Consider the following 24,010-nt stretch of genomic DNA (forward strand, 5'->3'; position numbering starts at 1 on the left):
ACCCCTTACCTCTCACATTCCCCAATAGTTACCCCAAACATATATATATATATATATATACAGTATATATACACACAATTTAAAAAACTACATAAATAGTTACTTTAGGGACTGAACTTTTTTAAATATGTATGTCAAGAAGGTATATTACAGTTACTTTTTAAATTATGGGCTTGTAATTAGTGATGGACGACAAACTGAAAAAAATGCACACTTTATTTCCAAATAAAATATTGGTGCCATACATTGAACCAGGGAAACATTTTAAACGTTGCAATAAACAGGACAAATGGGTAAATAAAATGTGTGAGTTTTAATTATGGCAGCATGTATTTTTTTATAGGTACACTAACAATTTACAAGAAATATGCAGTAAACAGCAATGCAGTCAGACTTCATATGCTCACTGTGTGCACTTCATGTCCTGAAAAAATTGTAACTCACTACTGTTAACTGCACATTCCCATAGTAAATCGCCTTCTGTAGGTGCCATTTATCGAAAACAATAGAAGATGCGGTTGACTTTATCTTTGCTTTGGCTATTCTAATTTGCAGCAAATACTCTTTACTGCCATCTTCTGGGTACATTACAAATTGTTCAACTTGCCAAATGACAAGCGTACGGACTATCATAACCTTTACTCATCTGATCATATGGCAATATATTATATGAGTCATGTTTTATACAATATCAGAAAAATGACTTACCCTTTCAATGGTAATGTTTCCACTAGTTGTGTTTTTTGTGTAGGTTACATAATCTGTGGCGTACTGAAATACATATGAAAAGAACATACATTAATTTCAACTGCATAGTTGCAAAAGCATATTAAATATACACATGACATTTTGGCTGGGAACACACTAAGCAGAAACGCTAGCATTGCGTAAAACACAGCATTAATGCGTATAATGTTAAGTCTATGGGACGTATGAAAATACGCATGTGTATGAGATTTTTAATACGCGTTTTTAAAACGCTGGTTTTGTTGCATATTTTCAAAAACGCATTAAAACGCACATAATGAAAGTCAATGGTGACGCAATGTATTGCTTTTGTATGCGTTTTGCATGCATTTTTATAAGAAAAACAATGTTTTCTGATGCATTTCCGTTTCCTGTTGACTTCCTAGTGATTTGCATACAAACGTACATAAAAACGCATACAAAATGCACGAAGAAAAGCCTGTGCGGGAAGAAAATGCAAAACACACGTAAAAAAATAAAAACGCAAAATTGCACATGACAGAAAACGCGACTTTTCACGCACTGCCAAGTGTGCACTCAGCCTTTAGCAGTTTTCCATGGGATATATCACTATGCATCAGAATGTACGCTGCAGCACAGTTCCATGATCAATAATAATACTAAGACCTTCCCAAATATACAGTATTTTGCCATGCAAAATAAAGAGAGTAACCAAGACCACCTTGGAGATTGTTTATTTAGAAGGAGCTCTAAACTTCTAATAAAAATACTAAATACCTGGCTGTCACATTGATGTTCTGCTTCCACCACCATCTGACCCACAACAAGCAAGCAGATCAGGTGTTCTGACAGCACTGGCTTCATACTTGTTGCAGGTGTGACAGTAAAGCTACTGAAGCCAAGAAACAGACATTTTTAAAAGGAATATCCCACTTAATGGGGCACTAAAGTGAAAATATTATAGTTAAAAGACTACTAACACACAATTACAAAAAGTACAAAATGAACATGTGTCATGAATGGCATGCATACCATCAAAGAGGGCACTGCAGTAATTTGGGTTCCAGAGAAAGTCACTGGTGGAATATCTGTAAAATTACCAATATTCCACTACTTAATTCCAAAATATTAGTAATTTTTATCCACATTTTACTAACCTCTAACCCTGTTCTGACACGAGCCCTCCCTCTACCGATGTCTACTTCTTGACCCTAACCAACCCTCTAAATAATTCCTGTACCTAGCCGATGCCAGACGCAAAATACCTAACTCAAACAAACCCTCCAACCAGGGCCGGCCCGCCCATGAGGCGGGGTGAGGCGGGTTCCTCAGGCGGCAGGAAGTGGAGGGGCGGCACCAGATGACGTGGCTGTGATAGCGGGGGTGGGAGCCAGAGCCGCGGTGAGGGCAGCCCGACCTCTCCCTCCCTCTCCCCGGGCCGCTCTCCATGCTCCCCCCTCGGACTGCAGGCAGCAGAGTTAGCGCGCAGTGAAGCGCTGCTGTACACAGCTGTTACTCACCTCCCTGGATCCGATCGCCGCTCCCGCCCTGCTGGTCTCCTCTCTGCCTAGCCGGCTGATACACACGCGGCTGCTTCCTGTGTAAACAGGAAGCAGCGTGTGTATCAGCAGCGGCTACATTGCAGAGAGGAGATCAGCAGGGCGGGAGCGGCGATCGGATCCAGGGAGGTGAGTAACAGCTGTGTACAGCAGCGCTTCCCTGCGCGCTAACTCTGCTGCCTACAGTCCGAGGGGGGAGCATGGAGAGCGGCCCGGGGAGAGGGAGGGAGAGGTCGGGCTGCCCTCACCGCGGCTCTGGCTCCCCCCTCCGCCATTATGAGGGGGCACCTACCTACTTAACCTATACTGGGCAAGCTACCTATCTATCCTATACTGGGGGGCACCTACCTAATCTAACCTATACTGGGGGAAGCTACCTAACTATCCTATACTGGGGGGCACCTACCTAATCTAACCTGTACTGGGGGCAGCTACCTATCTATCCTATACTGGGGGGCACCTACCTAATCTAACCTGTACTGGGGGCAGCTACCTATCTATCCTATACTGGGGGGCACCTACCTAATCTAACCTATACTGGGGGCCAGCTACCTATCTATCCTATACTGGGGGGCAGCTACCTATCTAACCTATACTGGGGGGCAGCTACCTATCTAACCTATACTGGGGGGCAGCTACCTATCTAACCTATACTGGGGGGCAGCTACCTATCTAACCTATACTGGGGGGCAGCTACCTATCTAACCTATACTGGGGGGCAGCTACCTATCTAACCTATGCTGGGGGGCAGCTACCTATCTATCCTATACTGGTGGGCAGCTACCTATCTAACCTATACTGGGGGGCAGCTACCTATCTAACCTACACTGGGGGGCAGCTACCTATCTAACCTATGCTGGGGGGCAGCTACCTATCTATCCTATACTGGGGGGCACCTACCTAATCTAACCTGTACTGGGGGCAGCTACCTATCTATCCTATACTGGGGGGCACCTACCTAATCTAACCTGTACTGGGGGGCAGCTACCTATCTAACCTATACTGGGGGCAGCTACCTATCTAACCTATACTGGGGGCAGCTACCTATCTATCCTATACTGGGGGGCACCTACCTAATCTAACCTGTACTGGGGGCAGCTACCTATCTATCCTATACTGGGGGGCACCTACCTAATCTAACCTGTACTGGGGGGCAGCTACCTATCTAACCTATACTGGGGGGCAGCTACCTATCTAACCTATACTGGGGGGCAGCTACCTATCTAACCTATGCTGGGGGGCAGCTACCTGTCTAACCTATGCTGGGGGCAGCTACCTATCTAATATATACTGGGGGCACCTACCTAATCTAACCTGTACTGGGGGCACCTACCTAATCTAACCTATACTGAAGGGCAGCAACCTAATCTAACCTATACTGGGGGGAAGCTACCTATCTAACCTATACTGGGGGCACTTATCTAACCTGTATTGGGGGCACCTACCTACCTAGCTAGCCTATACAGGTGGCAACTATACTGGCTACCTATACTGGGGGCACCTACCTAACTAACCTATACTGGGGGTACCTACCTATCTAACCTATGCTGGGGGCAACTATACTGGCTACCTATATTGGAGGCACCTACCTAGCTAACCTGTACTGGGGGCACCTACTTATCTAACTTATACCGGAGCGGGGGGGGGGGTGCCTGCCTATCTAACATATACTGGGGGCAACTATACTGGCTACCTATACTGGAGGCAACTACCTGGCTAACCTATACTGGGGGCAACTTTACTGGCTCACCCATGCCTGGCCACCTATACTCGGGGGGGACCTATAGCTGGCTACCTATACCGGGGGGGGGGGGGGGGGGGAAGGGGGGGAGGGGCAATTTTTACACCCTCGCCCTGGGTGCATTTTAGCCTAGAAACTGCACTGTTGCCGCCGGCCTCCGAGTCCGACGACTACGAGCTCTGCAGCCTCTCCTGTCTCCTCCAAGGCTGCACGCTGGTGACGCTGCCTAGTGCCTAAGCCTGCTGATTTGATGGCGGCGGCTGCCGCCCGCTCTGCTGCCCTGGCTGCGGCTGATTGTCATGGTCAGTCACTGAGCAGCGAGCGCCGCCGACGTGACGATGATGATGATGAGGCTGGCTGGCTGCCGCCGGCCGCCGCTCACTGGCCCAGCGCGAGATCCCTCAGATCCGAGATGGAGCATGCCCGCCGCAGACCGCAGCCGTCTGTCCCCTGCCAGTGCAGGATGCATGTTGGATGCGGATGCCCGCCCTTCGCCGCCGCCAGACCCGGAGGGAGACCCAATCCCTGCAGTATTGCCAACTCATCCCTTTAATTACTGACACATATGAATTATACAGGTTTTGGGGCTAGGTAGATGCAGTTAAAGCACTGATTATGTGCAAAAAGCCCCAGAACCTGTATAACTTAGATGTGTCAGTAATTAAAGGGATGAGTTGGCAACACTGAATCCCTGGTGAGTCAGTCACTCACTTTGCTGCGTCACTCAGGCTTTCCTTCACGGACACGGTCGGTTGTGTGGGGGATGTAATGTTATGTAAAATATTGGGGGGGGGGGGGCGCCTTTACGATCTTTGCCTCAGGCAGCAGAAAGTCCAGGACCGGCCCTGCCTCCAACCAATGGCTAACCCTAACCGACCCCCCCCCGACCTCCACACACACACACAAAATGCCCAACCCTAACCATCCTCTCGCCCGATGGCCAACCCAAACACCCCCTCTCTCCACAATCCCTGTAACGATTGTGTAATTATTTCCGTGGTCAGCGCACGGGATGCGCGCTGACACTGCGGAAATCCTCCACAAGCGTATAATCAGAGAGAACCCAGCAATGGTGCTATGCACCTGTAGAGGGGACTTCCTGTCGGCAGATGGAGCTGTGGAGAACAGAGGAACACCCCTCTGTACTGCCACAGATGCCAGATAGGAATTGTACGAGGGGAAGCAATGCAGGGCAAGATAGCCCTTAACCTTTTCGGGACCGGCCACCTACCCCCCCTTAAGGACCAGGCATTTTTGGCGGGAAGGGGGTGCGCGCGTTTGGGGGGGTCAGGCGGCCGGATCCCGTGTGTGGCTGCCGGGCATTGTGTCCCCCCTTGGTGGCCTGGGCCCCCCCTTCTGCCAGCAGCCTTCACTTACCTTCCAGGCTCCAGCGATGAGCCGCACGGGACCCTCTTCTCCGGCCGGCATCTCCGCTTCATCTGACGAGCAGTTCCGGGTCGCGGCTTGATGACGTCATCAAGCCGGGAACCGGCGCTGACGTCAGATGAAGCGGAGATGCCGGCCAGAGCGGAGGGGGGCGCCGATCGTCGCTGGAACGGCAGGGAGGTGAGTGGATCCTCTTCTTTCCCCCCCTGCCGCCGCAGCTGTCAAACAGATCACTACGATCCGACGGCGATCGTAGTGATCGTGTGATCAGCAGCCATACGCGATGGCTGCTGATCACTCGGGGGAGATGTCGGCTGTCATATGACAGCTTGATCTCCCCCTCCGGGTGCGCACGATCGCGTCGGGAGCGGAAATTTCGGGCCGGCGTAGATCCTACGCCGCATCAGGCTAGAACAGCCACAAGTGCGGCGTAGGATCTCATTCACATGGTCCCGAAAAGGTTAAAGGATACAACAACTGAAATGTGACATAATGAGATAGACATGTGTATGTACAGTGCCTAGCACACAAATAACTATGCTGTGTTCCTTTTTTTTCTTTCTCTCTCTGAAAGAGTTAAATATCAGGTATGTAAGTGGCTGACTCAGTCCTGACTCAGACAGGAAGCGACTACAGTGTGACCCTCACTGATAAGAAATTCCTCTTTTTATCTCTTTCTTGCTCTCAGAAGCCATTTTCTGCTAGGAAAGTATTTTATAGGTGGAATTTCTTATCAGTGAGGGTCACACTGTAGTCACTTCCTGTCTGAGTCAGGACTGAGTCAGCCACTTACATACCTGATATTTAACTCTTTCAGCCTGCAGAGCCGGATTAAGGCTAAATGGGGCCCTAAGCAAAGTAACTGATTTGGGCCCCACCATCATGTCGTAATAGAATCAGAAGATGCAGCTGCACAGCAATATGCCGCACACACCGGTCAGCCGAGCTACTGGTTGCTATGGGCAACAGCACGCTTTCCTCTGTGGGTGCACAATGCAGGGAATAGCAGCGGCAAAATGCAGAGTGAGAGATGAATGGCTGGGACATTTGCACTCAGAGGCTGGGGCACCCCTGTGAAGAGGGCGCCAAATATCACAGCAGCAGCACTTTCCCCCTGCATCTCCAGCCTGGCAATAGCAGAAAGCTCTGGACACCACCAAACCGGAAGCCGTTCCCCAGACAGAATTACGTAACCACTCCCACCACCGAACAACCAATTTCCTCCCAAACTAAACAGCCACCATGCAGCCTCCATCCCAGTGAATACGATAGTCCAGCAGAGAAGGCAGCCGCAGTGGGGGAGAATGACAGCACCAGATGACTCACATTCACCTATTGCAATCCAAGCAATAGAGGTCCCGTCATCCGGAGCCCATCTGTCTCCTCTAGAGTGCTGCCACTCTGTTACTACTACTATTACTACTTCCTACTTCCTGTCTGATCTGAGAATCAGGAAGTTCAGAGCGAGCGGCTGCACTGTAGAAGAGACAGATGGGTTTCAGATGACGGGATCTCTATCGCTTGGATCATGGATAGGTGAGTGAGCGTTTGCCATCTGCTGCTATCATTCTTGCTGCAGCTGTGGTTCTCTGTGGGAAGGGAGGGTGGAGTGGGCAGCGGCAGAGCGCACAGTAGCAGGAGGGGGACCTAGGAGGAGAGCCTGGCTCTGAAGACAATCAGCAGCGCACGGCATCATTTGACAAGACAAGACAAATAACATTTATATCGCGCTTTTCTCCTGGTGGACTCAAAGCGCCAGAGCTGCAGCCACTAGGACGCGCACTATAGGCAGTAGAAGTGTTAGAGAGACTTGCCTACGGTCTCCTACTGAATAGGTGCTGGCTTACTGAACAGGCTAAGCCGAGATTCGAACCCTGGTTTCCTGTGTCAGTGGCAGAGCCCTTAAAGGGACTCCAAGCAGTGCCTGTGGATATGCCTTTAAGCATACCCACAACTAATTCATTACATCCTCACACCTACCAGCATGATGTTTGTAATTATATCCCCCTGGGTTCCTTATATTTCATTGCATTGTGCTGAATCGAGCTGCCAACTTTGGAGAAAAGTTGTCCTGTGGCCGTGATTTCGATCGCGAAAATATCGAAAACTAAAAGGCATAGAGCAGCCGTTTATATATCATTGGAAAGAGAAGAAAGAGAGCTTTAAAATGATATGCATCTTTCCATAGTTACTGCACTGCTCAGAGTCCCTTTAACCATTATACCATCCAGCCACCGCTGACTTTGGAGAAAAGTCGTCCTGTGGCCGCGATTTCGATCGCGAAACTATCGAAAACTAAAAGGCATAGAGCAGCCGTTTATATATCATTGGAAAAAGGAGAAAGAGAGCTTTAAAATGATATGCATCTTTCCATAGTTACTGCACTGCTCAGAGTCCCTTTAACCATTATACCATCCAGCCACCGCTGACAGGATGGCAAGGGCTGGTTTATGTGCTGATGGGGCCCCTTTGACTCTGAATGGGGCCCCAATCGACTGCTTTTGTTGCCTGGTCGGTAATCCGGCCCTGCTTTCAGGCACAGAAAGAAAAAAAAGGAACACAGCATAGGTATTTGTGCTAGGCACTGTACATACACATGTCTATCTCAACATGTCACATGTCAGTTGTGGTATCCTTTAAAGAGAGAGAGCACAGAGACAGGATGTATGTGTGTCCACCAATCTAGTCACCACACAGCGACGATGAACACACAACAGTGAAGACCAAGTGGGAAAGCAATCGCAAGAGATGGCGATTGCTAACAGCGACACAAGACTGAATAAGCACAGAGAAGGAATGTATATATGTCCACCAATCTAGTCGCCACCCAGCGACGGTGAACACACAACAGCGGAAACCAAGTGAGAACGCAATCACCAGAGATGACGATTGCTAACAGCGAAACAAGACTGAGTAAGCACAGAGATAGAATGTATGTGTGTCCACCAATCTAGTCGCCACCCATCGACGGTGAACGCACAACAACGGAAATGAAGTGGGAACGCACTCGCAAGTGTAGCGATTGCCAATAGTGACACAAGACTAACCAGGACAGAGCACGAGAGTAGCAAAAGGCACAGCAAGCAACAACAATAAGAACATCAAGGAAAATAACAAACGCTAGCTAAACGCGAACACTGTACTCATTCACAACAGCGAACGCGTTTAAGCACGATCACCGCGCATTAGGCGCCCAGTGATAAGCGTGCCACCCTAACTAACCATAGTACACAAACACGAAATAGAGAACGCAAACGCTTGCTAAACGGATACCTCACCGAGCCTACAGCAAGCGTTCGTACCAGACAAGACAGACAGATAGATGGGGCTACCAGTAGCAACCGCTGCTCTGGTTAGCACCCCTAAGGCAGAATACAGAAGGAAGCACTTCCACTACCACTAGGGCGAATGCAATCCAGACAGATGGAGCAGCCAGCAGCAACCGCAGCTCTGGCCTACACTCCCAGACAGACAGAACGATTTCCTGTCGACCGCCGCTGGCGACAAGACAATCGAGGCAGAGAAACAGAACAAGGCAATACAAGTAATACAACCTGACTGCACTAGATGGGATGCCTAGTGCATTCCCAAGGAATACTCTAAGATAATCTTTAGCAAACAATAGCAAGGCTTACACTCCAGGAGTGTTTAACAGGAACAAACCATCATGACCAGCAAAGGATCCTGTGAGAACATGGTATTTATACTGCAAGCCTTCAAAGGAGGTGGCTAGGCAATTTGCATGACAAGTGTATGCAAATTCCTCAGTGACAGAGCAAGTCTGAAACTTGCAAAGTAAAGACAGGTCTCTTTTCCAGAGACCTGCAGTCCTCAGACTTAAGGAATGGTCAAACAGCTGTCTGCCTGTGCAGACAGCTGAGCGGATCATTACAATCCCCAAAATACAGTGGTGTGAAAAACTATTTGCCCCCTTCCTGATTTCTTATTCTTTTGCATGTTTGTCACACTTAAATGTTTCTGCTCATCAAAAACTGTTAACTATTAGTCAAAGATAACAGAATTGAACACAAAATGCAGTTTTAAATGATGGTTTTTATTATTTATTGAGGAAAAAAAAACTCAAAACCTACATGGCCCTGTGTGAAAAAGTGATTGCCCCCCTTGTTAAAAAATAACTTAACTGTGGTTTATCACACCTGAGTTTAATTTCTGTAGTCACCCCCAGGCCTGATTACTGCCACACCTGTTTCAATCAAGAAATCACTTAAATAGGATCTATCTGACACAGAGAAGTAGACCAAAAGCACCTCAAAAGCTAGACATCATGCCAAGATCCAAAGAAATTCAGGAACAAATGAGAACAAAAGTACTGTAATTGAGATTTATCAGTCTGGTAAAGGTTATAAAGCCATTTCTAAAGCTTTGGACTCCAGCGAACCACAGTGAGAGCCATTATCCACAAATGGCAAAAACATGGAACAGTGATGAACCTTCCCAGGAGTGGCTGGCCGACCAAAATTACCCCAAGAGCGCAAAGAAAACTCATCTGAGAGGCCACAAAAGACCCCAGGACAACATCTAAAGAACTGCAGGCCTCACTTGCCTCAATTAAGGTCAGTGTTCACAACTCCACCATAAGAAAGAGACTGGGCAAAAACGGCCTGCATGGCAGATATCCAAGGCCAACCACTTTTAAACAAAAAGTACATTAAGGCTCGCCTCAATTTTGCTAAAAATAGATCTCAATGATTGCCAAGACTTGTGGGAAAATACCTTGTGGACCGCCGAGACAAAAGTTGAACTTTTTGGAAGGTGCGTGTCCTGTTAAATCTGTCGTAGAAGTAACACAGCATTTCAGCAAAAGAACATCATACCAACAGTAAAATATGGTGGTGGTAGTGTGATGGTCTAAGGTTGTTTTGCTGCTTCAGGACCTGGAAGGCTTGCTGTGATAGATGGAGCCATGAATTCTACTGTCTACCAAAAAATCCTGAAGGAGAATGTCCGGCCATCTGTTCGTCTACTCAAGCTGAAGCGATCTTGGGTGCTGCAGCAGGACAATGACCCAAAAGACACCAGCAAATCCACCTCTGAATGGCTGAAGAAAAACAAAATGAAGACTTTGGAGTGGCCTAGTCAAAGCCCTGACCTGAATCCTATTGAGATGTTGTGGCATGACCTTAAAAAGGCAGGTCATGCTAGAAAACCCTCAAATAAAGCTGAATTACAACAATTCTGCAAAGATGAGTGGGCCAAAATTCCTCCAGAGCGCTGTAAAAGACATGTTGCAAGTTATCGCAAACGCTTGATTGCAGTTATTGCTGCTAAGGGTGGCCCAACCAGTTATTAGGTTCAGGGAGCAATTTCTTTTTCACACAGGGCCATGTAGGTTTTGAGTTTTTTTTTCTCACTAAATAATAAAAACCATCATTTAAAACTGCATTTTGTGTTCAATTATGGTATCTTTAACTAATGGTTAACGGTTTTTGATGAGCAGAAACATTTAAGTGTGACAAACATGCAAAAGAATAAGAAATCAAGAAGGGGGCAAATAGTTTTTTACACCACTGTATATAGCTAAATATCCCATAGGCGCCCATGTTAACAGCCCACGATTAGCAGCTATAAGTGGAAATTCAGACTTCGAGCCCCAATATTTGTATCTGCAGTTTGTATAACATGCAGCTCCTGTGCCCACTATTTTATTTTGTTAGTTTTCACTCATAGTATTTCCACTTATAGCCGCTAATCACAGCTGTTAACATGGACGCATGGCAGTACCCAAACTACCATGGCGCCTCCAGCACCCAAATGACTTGATTTGGAGTTACATTACAGGGGTAAATGTGCTGGGCGTCAGGCACACACTCTGATAATAAGCTAAGTATGTATGCTTCCAGCGCATGCATAGTAGGCTCAGGGTGCACCAGAACCACAAGTAAAGTATAGGGGACTACAGGGACTGAAAAGCACTCCTACTAAAAAGCTACACTCAGTGTAATTTGCCCTTTTAAAATAAAAGGTATTTGTGATAATGCAGCTTTAAGTGAGCAACTGTGATTTCCCACAGTGCATCACTACTGAATATGCAAATTGCGTGAGAGCTGAGGAGGAGGCTGGACTGTACCACTGCACCTTCCAAAGCCGGACAGGGGAAGTCATTGTGTCGGAATCCAGCACTGAGCTTCTCTACAGGGGAATGGAACTGACCTCAGGCTGCTGGCAGCAACCCAGCCCCTCAGTTTCAGAATAAATAATGACAGCTCATCACTTTGCACATTTAACCCTGTACTCCAACTGGATGTGCTGGGAAAATTCTCTGAAGTATTTAACAGCCAGCGATACATCAAATACATACTGTATATACCCAGGGTTGATTCTAGACTTTTGGCCGCCTGAGGCCAACTTTTTTTGATGTGCCCTTTTGATGATGCAGCCGCTTCCTCTATGTTCCTCACCGGCCCCTCTCCATCATAGAATGTTCAGATCAGACTGTCACAGTAGTGTGACCCGGCTTCTGTGCAGAGGAAACAGAATAGTGGTTCCCTTCAGTGCGATATACAGGAAGTAAGCACTTCCTGTATATCGCGTTACCACGGGAACCTATATTCTGTTTCCTCTGCACAGCAGCGGGGTCGCGCCCCAGGGCCCACTGCCTCCTGAGGAAGCTGCCTCACTCGGCATCATGGGCCACCCGGCCCTGCACATACCTTACAGATACAGGCAAACCCAATATTGTGCCTGCAGTGTTTCATACTGATGAGGGCTCATCAGGGACTGCAGTTGCTGATAAGAAATATGTGTAGGGTAAGCCAGGAGGCTTGTTGGATCCAGTGCCCTTGTTGTTGGAGCTGTAGCAGTTTTATATCTGCATCTCTTCTAGGCGTATGTGAGTAAAATACATTTTAACCTTTTATCAGTAAGATTATTTACACTATACAGGACCCTCCTCCGTTCATCTAGTTATGGAGTTTAGAGCAGTCACTTAGCTGGGCGTCCCACGGACTGAGACTCTCAAGATCTAGGTGAGAGAGATAATGTGGAAGAGTGATGGGGAAGTAACTCCTGGAAAGAGTGTGTCTGGCTGTGTTATAATGTGTGTTTTTATCAAGAGGGCTATAAAAAAACAGGAGTGCAATCTTGCAGTGCAACATTTAGTACAACTTTATTGGCACAAGTACAAAAATACAAAAATAGATGTATCCATAAAAACTTTTTGATCTGTGAAATCAATTTTCATGAACAACAATTCATGAAGGCATATCCAAATACAGAACGTTTGATGAGACTAACAAACACTGTAATCTGGCTTGACGTGGTAAGCAAGTATCAATTCAGGCAACGACACATGTTCGTTTCGGGCTATTAAATGCCCTTCATCAGGCCGTTGCATATATAAACCGTTCTGTAAGGACCAGTCAGCAACAATACCCAGAAATACATGGAAAAATAGGGGGCATCTGTACCAACCAAATGCACACCACATGATCCCACTGGCCAGCAATGAAAACCAGCTATGCAGCTATATGTGGAGGGCCTTACAGAACTGTTCATGAAGACTGATTTCATGGATCAAAATGTTTTTATGGATACGTCTATTTTTGTATTTTTGTACCAATAAAGTTGTGTTAAATTTTGCACTGCAAGATTGCTCTACAGTTTTTTTATAGCCCCTCTTCCTAAAGAAACATATGTTGAACGTGGGTGTGGTGGATCACCTGTTGAGAGGACTTTGTGTTTTTGCCCTTCCCTTTAAAAGGGTCATACCCTATTATATACTGTGTTATAATCTGGACAGCAGTCTAAAAGATGGGAGATCATCTGGAAGGGGTGACAAAGACACGTGCTTGGAGAGGGCAACAGTGCATTGTGAGTACAAAGGTGGTGCTGTGACACGGGGCAGATAGCTGATGATGGTGGGGCACATAGGGTGGTGAAGTCTTTGTGCTTGTTGGTGGGGCACGGAGGAGAATGGAGCAATGAACGGAGGTTGCTGTAAGTTAGGAGGTGACGGAGGACTGAAAGAGAAAAAACTGTTTTCATTGGAGTGGGCTCTGTACATTGAAGTGCATTATACTTTGTACAGCACCACGGAATATGTTGGTACTTTATAAATTCATAATAATATTATTCATTATCTCAAAGATCTTTGCATACATTTTAACAGCCAGACTCTCAGCCTGAAATATGACCCTAGTTTTATTGGTGATATGATTACCTAATGGCCTCTTGACCAGCCACAGTGGCATCTCAGAATCTTTTGATGGACAAGCAAGTTATGCTTAGTGTCAGGAACCGGCCCGCAGCACGCCTGCCTATACGGTTCCCGACTGCGGGTTTAACCAGATCAAGCGGGGAGCAGCCATATTCAAGCTAAAAACAAGGCTGGGACCCCTCAAACACTTCTCACTGCCACCACTAGCTGTTGCTAGACACGTCCACTCTGCTGTCGAGTGCTCAGCACGCAATCCGCATTTTCGTACTCGGGGCAGCTTTGCGCTTTAGGACGAATACAAGAACTCCAGGCACACACACACCCAGTTGCAATCTTACACTGTAGTGAAGCAAAACCACTAACAGTCGTTCCGAACGATACTGTTAGCCACTCCGAGACTTCCCACTCTGCTGTCGAGCGCAGAAGTGCCTGCTCAGTCATACAATCAGGCATGGACTTATACACAGTTACACTTCAGTCTCTTCTAGGCTATCAGTGTTAGTACAGCAGAAGTCAAACTTATTAAATAATGATTTAATATTCCAGGAACAAAGTGGAACAATGCAGAAAATAATATATACAAAAGATTTACAAAAACTGTAAAAGTTACAAAATAAAAGTTGCAAGGATAAAAGTTACAGACACAAGATACACACAAGGCTATTTGCTTACCAAAATAAACAGGGATCAAGACAGAAGAACCTTGGACTTGGTTTTTGTGGACGGACACTGTTCTGGTTGGACCAGGAGCCAACTTAGCTTGGACCGGGAGTCCACCCAGCTTCAGCTACTGTCAGGGGCGGACTGATTTTAGGCATCTGCCTCTGCCCTTTATGCTGGGAGATCTGCCCTAAGGCCGCAAACCCGTTTGGAAGGGGGAACTAATTTTAATTAAATTTCCAGACACAATTTAATTCCCAGAGCTCTAACTTCCACATTTAAAAGTGTATTATAGCACACACACAACAAGAGACTTCCCCACTCCAGGTTACAGGTGACAACACATTGGTGACAGTATTTCCTAGCATATCAAAGGTAAGGATCTGACTGGCTATTGACTAATTAGCCATCTCCTTGCCATAGGCTAGCAAATCCATTTAGCATTCCCTGTTCTTAAGTGTTTCCTAATTATAAGCAGACAATGATAGAGTTAATTTACATGTACATACAGGAAATCCATGAAGCCAACTGCCAGCCTGGCATACCTACATCTCTGACATAATACACAGCAGATGGAAAAATAAAAATATACTCCTGTATTATCTCAACATCATAACTAGCTGCTATATTCCTGACACTTAGTAACACCTTTTCTCCAATTATAACCTTAATATCTGGTACACACCATGTAATTTCCCCATCAGATTGATGGGAAATTTCCTGTCATTTAATAATTCCCAACAAGTCCAAACTCAGGGCCGGATTTGTGGGCAGGCCCCCAAGGCACAGAACTAGGGCGGATCTTATATGCTGCCTTCCGTGGGGCGGCCGTGGGTGACAAGTTAACTGAATGCACGGTTGGTGCACCTGTCAGCTGATCCACCCACCGCGAGTGTCCGCAGCTGCCCCCCGCCCGCTTGCCGCTCTGCTCTGTGCAAGTGCGAGCTGACTGAGCAGAGGCAAGGCAGGTCTGGAGGAGGCGACCGCAGTTGCCTAGTTACGAGCAGGAGGCGGGCGGGAGCCGGAGCCCAGGGCCAATGACTGAGGAGATGGTGGAGCCGGAGGACGGAGCCATGCAATATGGTGGTGGGAGGTAAGCTGCTGCCCCCTCTGCCCTGGCCTGGACTCGAGCGAGCTTCTGCATCAGTGGCCACAAGGAAGACTTTTTCGCTCGTCTCCAGTGAGTCCCAGCCAGGCAGCTGCTCAGAGCCTCAGCTTCTAACTTGTTGTGCCGGCGGGGAGAGCGCATCTATAGGGCACCCACGCTGTCAATCAGTGTGTGACGTCACAGCGCTGGCCAGAACACTAGGATGAGGGAGGTCTCGCGGTGCCGCTGGGGCTGATGAATCCATGACAGCCTCAGTGCGCACTGTTTACTAGTGTGAAGCGTGGAGGAGAGTACAGTCGGGGGCCGGGGCTGGAATACATCATAGCGGGTCGGGCAGCAGGTGCATTGACGGGGAGTTTGCAGAAGGAAAAGCATGGGCAGGTTGAATGGCCAAGTTGGACTCGCTGGCACAAGAGCCCAGCAGGCAGAGGCAGCTAACACACAGCCTGCAGCTCAGCCCAGCATGGCCTGCCTCAGAGAACTTCCTGCTGTGCCGAGACCAGGATCACATGGCAGCTGTTACTTCCTTTTCCCCCTCCCCTCTGAGGACTCCAGACAGCAAAGCACGGGGGAAGGGGAGAGTGCTCAGCCTAATGGGACACCTCGGCTCACATGGGGAGATGCAGTGTAGCCTTCACTGGCTGCAACAGGAAGCTGGAGAATCCGATGTCCATGTGACCCTGGCCTGCATGCATGTGAGTACATGCTCCTGAGTCCTGACATCCCCTCTCCCACAGCATTACATGTCCCATTTGTCCACTTCCTCTCTCTAGAGGTACCACTGCCCCCAGCAAGCCCTTCTCCCTTCAATAGAGGTACCACATATCCCAGAAAGTCCCTCCTTTGTACAAGTACTACTGCTGCCAACATGCCCCTCTCCCTCCATAGAGGCACCACAGCTCCCAGCATGTTTCCCTTCTTCCATAGACACACCACAGATCCCAGCATGCCCCTCCTGCTCCATATAGTATTGTTTTCCCTCAGGGCCCCAGAGCCAGCTGGCGTACCACCTGGTCACCTCCAAAGTAAATAGTGGGCCCCCGACAGCTTCTGAGTTTTCACAGCAGTGCACACAGACATCTGTCCGGCTGGTGCGCTATTCTGCATGCTTTGTGACCACTTGAATATGTACATTCTGTCAGGTCACAAGGATGAAGCACACAGAGGAGCAAGCCAGGTGAGTGCGTTCCACTGAAAATGTTCTGTAAGGGCCCTGAGGGACCACTATTCACACTGGAGGAGGCCTGGGGGCCCAGCAGCCATGTCTGAGGCCCTGGGAGACAACCCAATACTATGTGGGAAGTGTCGGGCCTCTATGGTAGAGGTGCATGCTGGGAGCTGTGGTGCCTCTATGGAGGGAAGGAGCATGCTGGGAGCTGTGGTGCCTCCATGGAGGGAAGGATCATGCTGGGAGCTGTGGTGCCTCCATGGAGGGAAGGAGCATGCTGGGAAATGTGGTACTTCTATAAGGGAGGTAGGTCTTTCTGGGAGCTGTGGTGCCTCTATGGAATGGGAGGATAGTCCAGGGGGTTACTGTATCTTCCTATACCCCACCTTTCCAGTGCTGGGTTCCTTTCTGGTTGAATAGGTTTTTCAGTAAGTAAGCAAGCGAGCGTGGGTGAGTGTACCTGTACTGGGCATGTGCAGGTAAGGTCTGCACATGCCCAGTAAAATGAAGTGCATGTGCACAGGGTAAAAAACAAAACCTTGCACAGGTGCCTTCGTTCTACTGGGCATGCGCAGACCATACTTGTGCATGCCCAGTGCGGTCACTCTCGCCCACGCCTGTGCTTGCACAATGAAGAAACCTATGTGAGCAGAGAGGCCCAGTGCTAGAACGGTGGGATGTAAGAAGTTGTCTGTAGTGTTTTCAGGCTCCGTGTTGGGGGGGGGGGGGGGGGGGGTGTTTGAAATTTCTGTATTGGTATGTGTATGAGGCGAAGGGGGGGGGGGGGGGGGGCGGCTAGTGACAGATGGCCTAGGGCAGTAAAAAGTATAAATCCGGCCCGATTGAGAAGTGTATCGATATTGTGCAGTACTGTAGCAGATCAGACATGCTGGAGATTATGGAATGATGGGAAAGTTGCATGGTATGTACCAAGCATATGAGTACAGGATAACCATGATGGGGGGAAGGTAGTACTGAAGATATTTTTATTAACACGTGAACTCTTTAATCACCTGAGGCACCAAGCCTTTTAAACAAACCATACGCCCAACTATATAATCTTATAATCTCTTAAGACTTAAATTTTGACTTTGAGTTCACAGGTCACTGCACTAAAGCTTTAGATATTATAGCAGAACATATCTCACCAAAGCACAGCACTTCTGTGCCGAGATGAAAGCAATCCTTTCACTTAATTTTCTCTCACTTAGACTGAGCCCTTTTTCTGTTCCACAACATGCTTATACATCCACTGCAGTCAGCTGAAAACACAGTCCAGCAATCCTATGATTATAGATTCACAAGTGCTGTGATATTTTTCTAACCTCTTTGTCTCTTGTTCCGGATTTCTGCTATTTTCGCATTTAGTGCAGGCAGAAGATGCCCAACATAAATATCGAAAGTACAAACACAAAATACAGCCAATTACCACAAGCAATCAGTGCTTAAAGTGGCATTGTCAGCCACAAAATCAAATTCCATTCACCCACTACTCTGTGTTTATTATGTAGTCGACATACTGACCCTGCATTGCAAGAATTCCAATATAATCATAAATGTTTCTGCAGTAATGAATCTGATCTCAGTCAGCCTGGCTCCTTTCTGGTACATTGCCAGGGAGAGGGAAGCTTGTTATCTCCCTTTCCACATTCCTGCTCCTCACTGATTAGCAGTTCAGTGTGACATGAGGCTGAGAAGGGAAATACACCTCACCACTCTGCAGAAGCTGCTGAAATAAGATATATGCTGTGCTCACATGTGTTTATAAAGCAAGCTAGATATGACAGTGCAGTTTCAAGGAGGCACAATTGTCCAAAGGACTTAGCCCTATGGGTACATAAAAGAACTTATAACTTTTATTGTCACAAAACCTAATTGGTTAAAAATGAGTGGTTCATGTGAGTGAACACACTCCCTGTGGAGGTCTTCAAGTTAAGACTACCAATGTATACATTGCAGGGGTCCTGGCTTATCCCCCTCCACTTTATATGAAATAAAAAGTGGGGTGTAGCTATCCCGCAGTTGTAATTGGTGTACTGCACAGATAAAAATGTATATGAGGCTTGGAAGGTCACCACCAGTTGACAGTTTAATCACTGGAGGTGTACTCTAAGTCGTGCAAGCTCATCACATACATAAGGTGCTAACTAAGAGGATGAATCGATAATTATAGATACAAGTGGTGCACAGTGCTGTATATGAACTTTGACATGGTCATGTTTCACCAGACGGCTTCATCAGAAAGTGCTATACAAATATACAGTAACACCCAATCACCCTATATACACATTATATACACATTTACATCATCCCCCCATATGTTAGCTGCCCCAGTCAGAGCTGAGTTGCCATGTGAGGCCAGGTCCTATATATACAGATAAGGGAGGGGAGAAATGGGGGTTGGCCCAGACAAATGAATCCTCCTACCTCCTACATGTATGATAGTTGCTGGGTTGGCTGCAAACCTCTTACAATTCCATGGGATCTGTATGCCACCCGGAGACATGGATGCTCAAACATCAGATCAACAGAGCCGCCCTATGGGCGGACATCCTCCTTAATTCGGAAACGTTTCCACCTGACAGGCGAAATTAGCGTAAGAGGGTGTCTACCCGGTGCGCAGTGCAAGGGGCTGAGCTGTGGCGGTGACATCATATCCGCCCACAGTCTCGCCCCGGCATGCCCTGCGTGCTCGTTGTCATAGAGGTGGAACGCATAATGCGTCCCAGAGAAAAGGGCGGATATGATGTCACCGCCACAGCTCAGCCCCTTGCACTGCGCACCGGGTAGACACCCTCTTACGCTAATTTCGCCTGTCAGGTGGAAACGTTTCCGAATTAAGGAGGATGTCCGCCCATAGGGCGGCTCTGTTGATCTGATGTTTGAGCATCCATGTCTCCGGGTGGCATACAGATCCCATGGAATTGTAAGAGGTTTGCAGCCAACCCAGCAACTATCATACATGTAGGAGGTAGGAGGATTCATTTGTCTGGGCCAACCCCCATTTCTCCCCTCCCTTATCTGTATATATAGGACCTGGCCTCACATGGCAACTCAGCTCTGACTGGGGCAGCTAACATATGGGGGGATGATGTAAATGTGTATATAATGTGTATATAGGGTGATTGGGTGTTACTGTATATTTGTATAGCACTTTCTGATGAAGCCGTCTGGTGAAACATGACCATGTCAAAGTTCATATACAGCACTGTGCACCACTTGTATCTATAATTATCGATTCATCCTCTTAGTTAGCACCTTATGTATGTGATGAGCTTGCACGACTTAGAGTACACCTCCAGTGATTAAACTGTCAACTGGTGGTGACCTTCCAAGCCTCATATACATTTTTATCTGTGCAGTACACCAATTACAACTGCGGGATAGCTACACCCCACTTTTTATTTCATATAAAGTGGAGGGGGATAAGCCAGGACCCCTGCAATGTATACATTGGTAGTCTTAACTTGAAGACCTCCACAGGGAGTGTGTTCACTCACATGAACCACTCATTTTTAACCAATTAGGTTTTGTGACAATAAAAGTTATAAGTTCTTTTATGTACCCATAGGGCTAAGTCCTTTGGACAATTGTGTATTATTGTATTTCCCTGGTACCTCCATTCGGTAGTGCTTGCAGTTTCAAGGAGGACAAAAAAAAGAGTAAGGCAGAAAATGGCATAAAGATTGACTTCAGTCAGAAGCAGTAAAGGTGGAAAATGCCTCTTTATTTACTACATAAAAGTCACTGAAATCAAAATATTGACAGTACAATACATATGTTATATAAGTAGAATAAGTATTTATCTACTTATATACCAGTATGTGTTTTTTTTCCTGGGCCAGTATGGCAATCCCTGCTGCTTTACGACCTTGATCGCTTTATATAAAAAATAGCTTACTGAGAGTGACTGAATAGTGTGACAAGACACAGGGCCATCTTCCATCCACCTTCATCCATAAGCAATGGTTGATGCTGGCCTTACTGATGCTTACATTGGTGCTAAGGACTAAGCCCACAAGTCACATGTCACAGCCTCTAGACGAGATATGTGTCAGCAGCAGTCACATGTGTGGTGTGGTCTTAATTCTGCTATACAATATACTGGCCTATACACACAAAGGTAAATAACAGTAAATTCATCCCGCTTCTACAAATCTGCAGGCGTTCTACAACTTCTTCAGGTGTGCCTTGGAGAAAAGACCTCAGAAGAAAATTCAACCAACTGGGTTGCACTTTTTAAACTAATTGCTATTGCTTCCCCCAAACCCTTTCATGATGGTGTAACTACATGACTATAAATCATGGTCCCCCTTAGCAAAGCTTTGTTGGGGCCCCTCAAAGTTCACACATCTTTTCCCCTCCTATGTTGGTGATCACCACAGACTAACGGCTCCCCTGCTAGGGTTCATATAACTAGTGTGACCATCATGACTAGTATGGCCACCCATAACAACAGCATCTGATTAGGAAGCTGGATCCCTGAATCAGAAAGAGGACGGGTAAGTGGTTTTGGGTCACCAAAGCCCTGAGCCTCTCTCAAGTTGCAGGGGTTGACGCCCTATGGCTATGCCTTTGTATGCTATATATTGGAAAGCAGCTTCTAAAAGTGAAATTTGACCTAAATATCATTTGTTCGATTGAACTGAATGGCGATGTCTGTGGAAAGATTCAGCAGGCTGTATTAATGCTTTCTCAAAGTTTGCGCATTTTAAAGGACTACAGCATTTTCCATTCTCCCACCATAATAGCAATGTCAATGAGGTTTCTACCATCAGAAAGATCAGTAATATGTAGTTATGTCATGTAGTTACCATTTTGGAGGCAGTCATATTGGAGCCATTGAGCTTGAGAGGAAACAAGCCTCTTAGGCCTCCTCATTCACAGCAAAGCCACTGACTGCCCAGGGTATCCTGGCCAATCAGTGGTTTCGCTGGGCATGAGGTAGCCAATCAGATGTTTTACTTTCCTTTGAAGGCCTCTTTCTAGTCTTCCAAACTGCCACACAGCCCACCCAAATTCCCTCACTCTTGACATCAGTGGTGTCTAGATTCTATTTTAAAAGGCCAAGTCCAGCTTTATATCTGACATCAAACCGATGCTTAAAGGTTCCTTTGGTAACTAAAGTAATTCAGAACTCATGAGCATCCAACATCTATGACCACTGTCTTATGATATCACCAGGTCGGTGTAAGTATGTTATCTGCTCCTAAATCTCATGTGAGATTCTTACCGATCGGAAGGCTGCAGCTACGAGGTTTGCAGGCATCAGGTTTCTGTAAATAAAATAAGAAACAGATTTCGTTTTACTAACACACCACAATGCCAAGTCAAACATTATGTAAATCAGCAACTGAAGAATCAATGTACAAGCATGCAGCACATCATTCAAAATTTACATCTACTGAAGAAAAGTTTATACAGCAATATCAAGATACAATGGGGGTAGCCCATGTTAGAGGGGGAACTGAGTGCTAATTGTGAACTGAGATGATCAATTAATTCTACAAAAACACTCCTTGAGATGAAATTATAGAGAAACCTGACATCAATTTGATCAGGTGATTGATCTGTAAGTCTCTGACTGGGTGGTTGAAAACCTGATGATCATAACCAACCAGAGACTTCGAAATGGATCACCTGATCTGATTAGCTGCATGCTTCTCCCTACATTCTCTACAAGGAGAAATACTTTAGAATAAACAGTGAAATTAATACATATCCGAATGGCAAAACACTAGCTTCCAGATGAAACTGAATGTATCCACTGTACACACTTTACGTACGCACAATGTGGAATTGTTTGCAATCTGCAAAATGCAATGGCACAGTATCATGGACCTTGTGGTGGCCCTTTGCCCCTGATGCGATTCGATTATTACCCAATAACAATGCTGTATTTTTCTTGCGTTTGGATTAAAGTCAATGGGAGAGGGAAAAAAATTTACAATTTTCTTACAATGTCCCTGTCTTCATGTATTTTATTTACTAACAGATCACACTGTGAAAATCAACAATCGCATGAAAATTACACTGACATGCACATAAAAAGAAAATAGAATAGAAATAAAATAGAAAAAAATCGTGATTGCAACGCAGTGCATTTTTGATCGGACAGTCGTTCCGATCTCTATTGACCCCCATGCTAATTACAGCAATTGTTAAATGTTGTGTTTGTGCCCGTCGTTTGTTCCCATGGCACGCTATTATGGAATATGGATCAGGGAACAATCGTTTGTATTGTCTTCCGTGGTCTTTGTGGTGGGTATTTAGCTTAATTTCCCAATGGCATCTGACACATGGTGCATCCACTGCCTGTGAGCTGCTTCTGTGAACCTGCAGGGTGGCTGGCCTGCAGGCAGCTGCAAGGGTTCATAATGGGGCGTGTGTTGACCTTGCACATGAACATCTGCTGCTATTCAGTTGCAATACTTTACAAGCATGTGGTTTGGATGTCCAGGTAAAAGGGGCCAAAAGCAAAACACCAGGTTTGTTAACATAAATAAAACAAAGAAAGAAAAACATGAGCAGATGGATGAGAACTCTGGGAAATGAAAGCAGAATTTTCAGGTAACCACCAAACAGATATCAAACAGGTTAAGTACACCTCTCTCTACTGGTAAGTTTAGAAGCTTCTAACTGGATGGCCTTGCCTTAGTCTTTTAGTCTTTAAAAAAATAAATGAATACATTTCGTCTCCTAATCCAACCGCTGTCTTTGTTGAAACTGTGACACAAGGTTTTCAAGGCTATCAGTATATTTATTTTGTAACGTGTTTACTCAACCCCAGACACAGGGCAGCATGGCCCAAAATAATTTGCCTGATAGGTACGCTTCATTTATTCAACCAATGTATAAAAGCAGAAGGGAGGGTTGTTTATGCTGTACAGGACAAAACTGAATCGTAAGCGAACAAACAGAGATTCATGCAACAAAACACAGCTTGGACCATACTTCTAGTTTAAATATGTTTTGTTATAGTAAACATTTTAGAATATCCATAGGGTTTTTATTGCTGGCTGGGTCCTTGTTGGGTTAATTGCTACTCATTGTGGGTCACTGTAACAGGTGTCAGTAGCACAGGAAGTGAGGTGAATTGCAATATTTCACATTTGGCCATGGAATAGGAGTTAAGGATAAGGCCCGGTTCACACTGGCGTTAAAAAACGGTCAGTTTGGAACGGAACAGATCCTAACGGATGCAAATGGATCCCATGTTAACCTATGGGTCTATTCATTCGAATGGATCCGTTCTGCACGATCCGCTGAACGGATCGTAACTTTCCTTCTGCAGCAATTTTGCCCAACCGCTAAGCCCAGCGGAACGGAAAAGGAGGCAAAAGCCCTGCATTGGGGGCAATGAGAGAACTGAACGTTTCTTCACGCTAGTGAAGTAACGGACCGTTCTAAACAGAAAAGTCTGGGGGGGATGTGGGGAAACAGATCAGAAACGGAGTGGCAACGGAATGAAAACGGATCCAATCGACCTGTGACTAGATCCGTT

The 24,010-nt window shown here is 46.4% G+C and overlaps 1 protein-coding gene across 1 annotated transcript in view; it reads right to left on the reverse strand.

Moving 5' to 3' along the window:
- SLC1A4 (solute carrier family 1 member 4) overlaps positions 1–24,010 on the reverse strand; it is a 102,398-nt gene that overhangs the window by 37,352 nt on the left and 41,036 nt on the right. Inside the window, exons 2-3 of the mRNA XM_068232328.1 lie at positions 21,740–21,782; positions 709–771 (exon numbers count right to left, since the gene is read on the reverse strand). Coding sequence (XP_068088429.1) covers positions 709–771; positions 21,740–21,782 — 106 coding nt within the window. The remainder of the gene's footprint in view (positions 1–708; positions 772–21,739; positions 21,783–24,010) is intronic.

Source organism: Hyperolius riggenbachi, chromosome 4, assembly GCF_040937935.1.
Source record: "Hyperolius riggenbachi isolate aHypRig1 chromosome 4, aHypRig1.pri, whole genome shotgun sequence".
Taxonomy (NCBI): Eukaryota; Metazoa; Chordata; class Amphibia; order Anura; family Hyperoliidae; genus Hyperolius; species Hyperolius riggenbachi.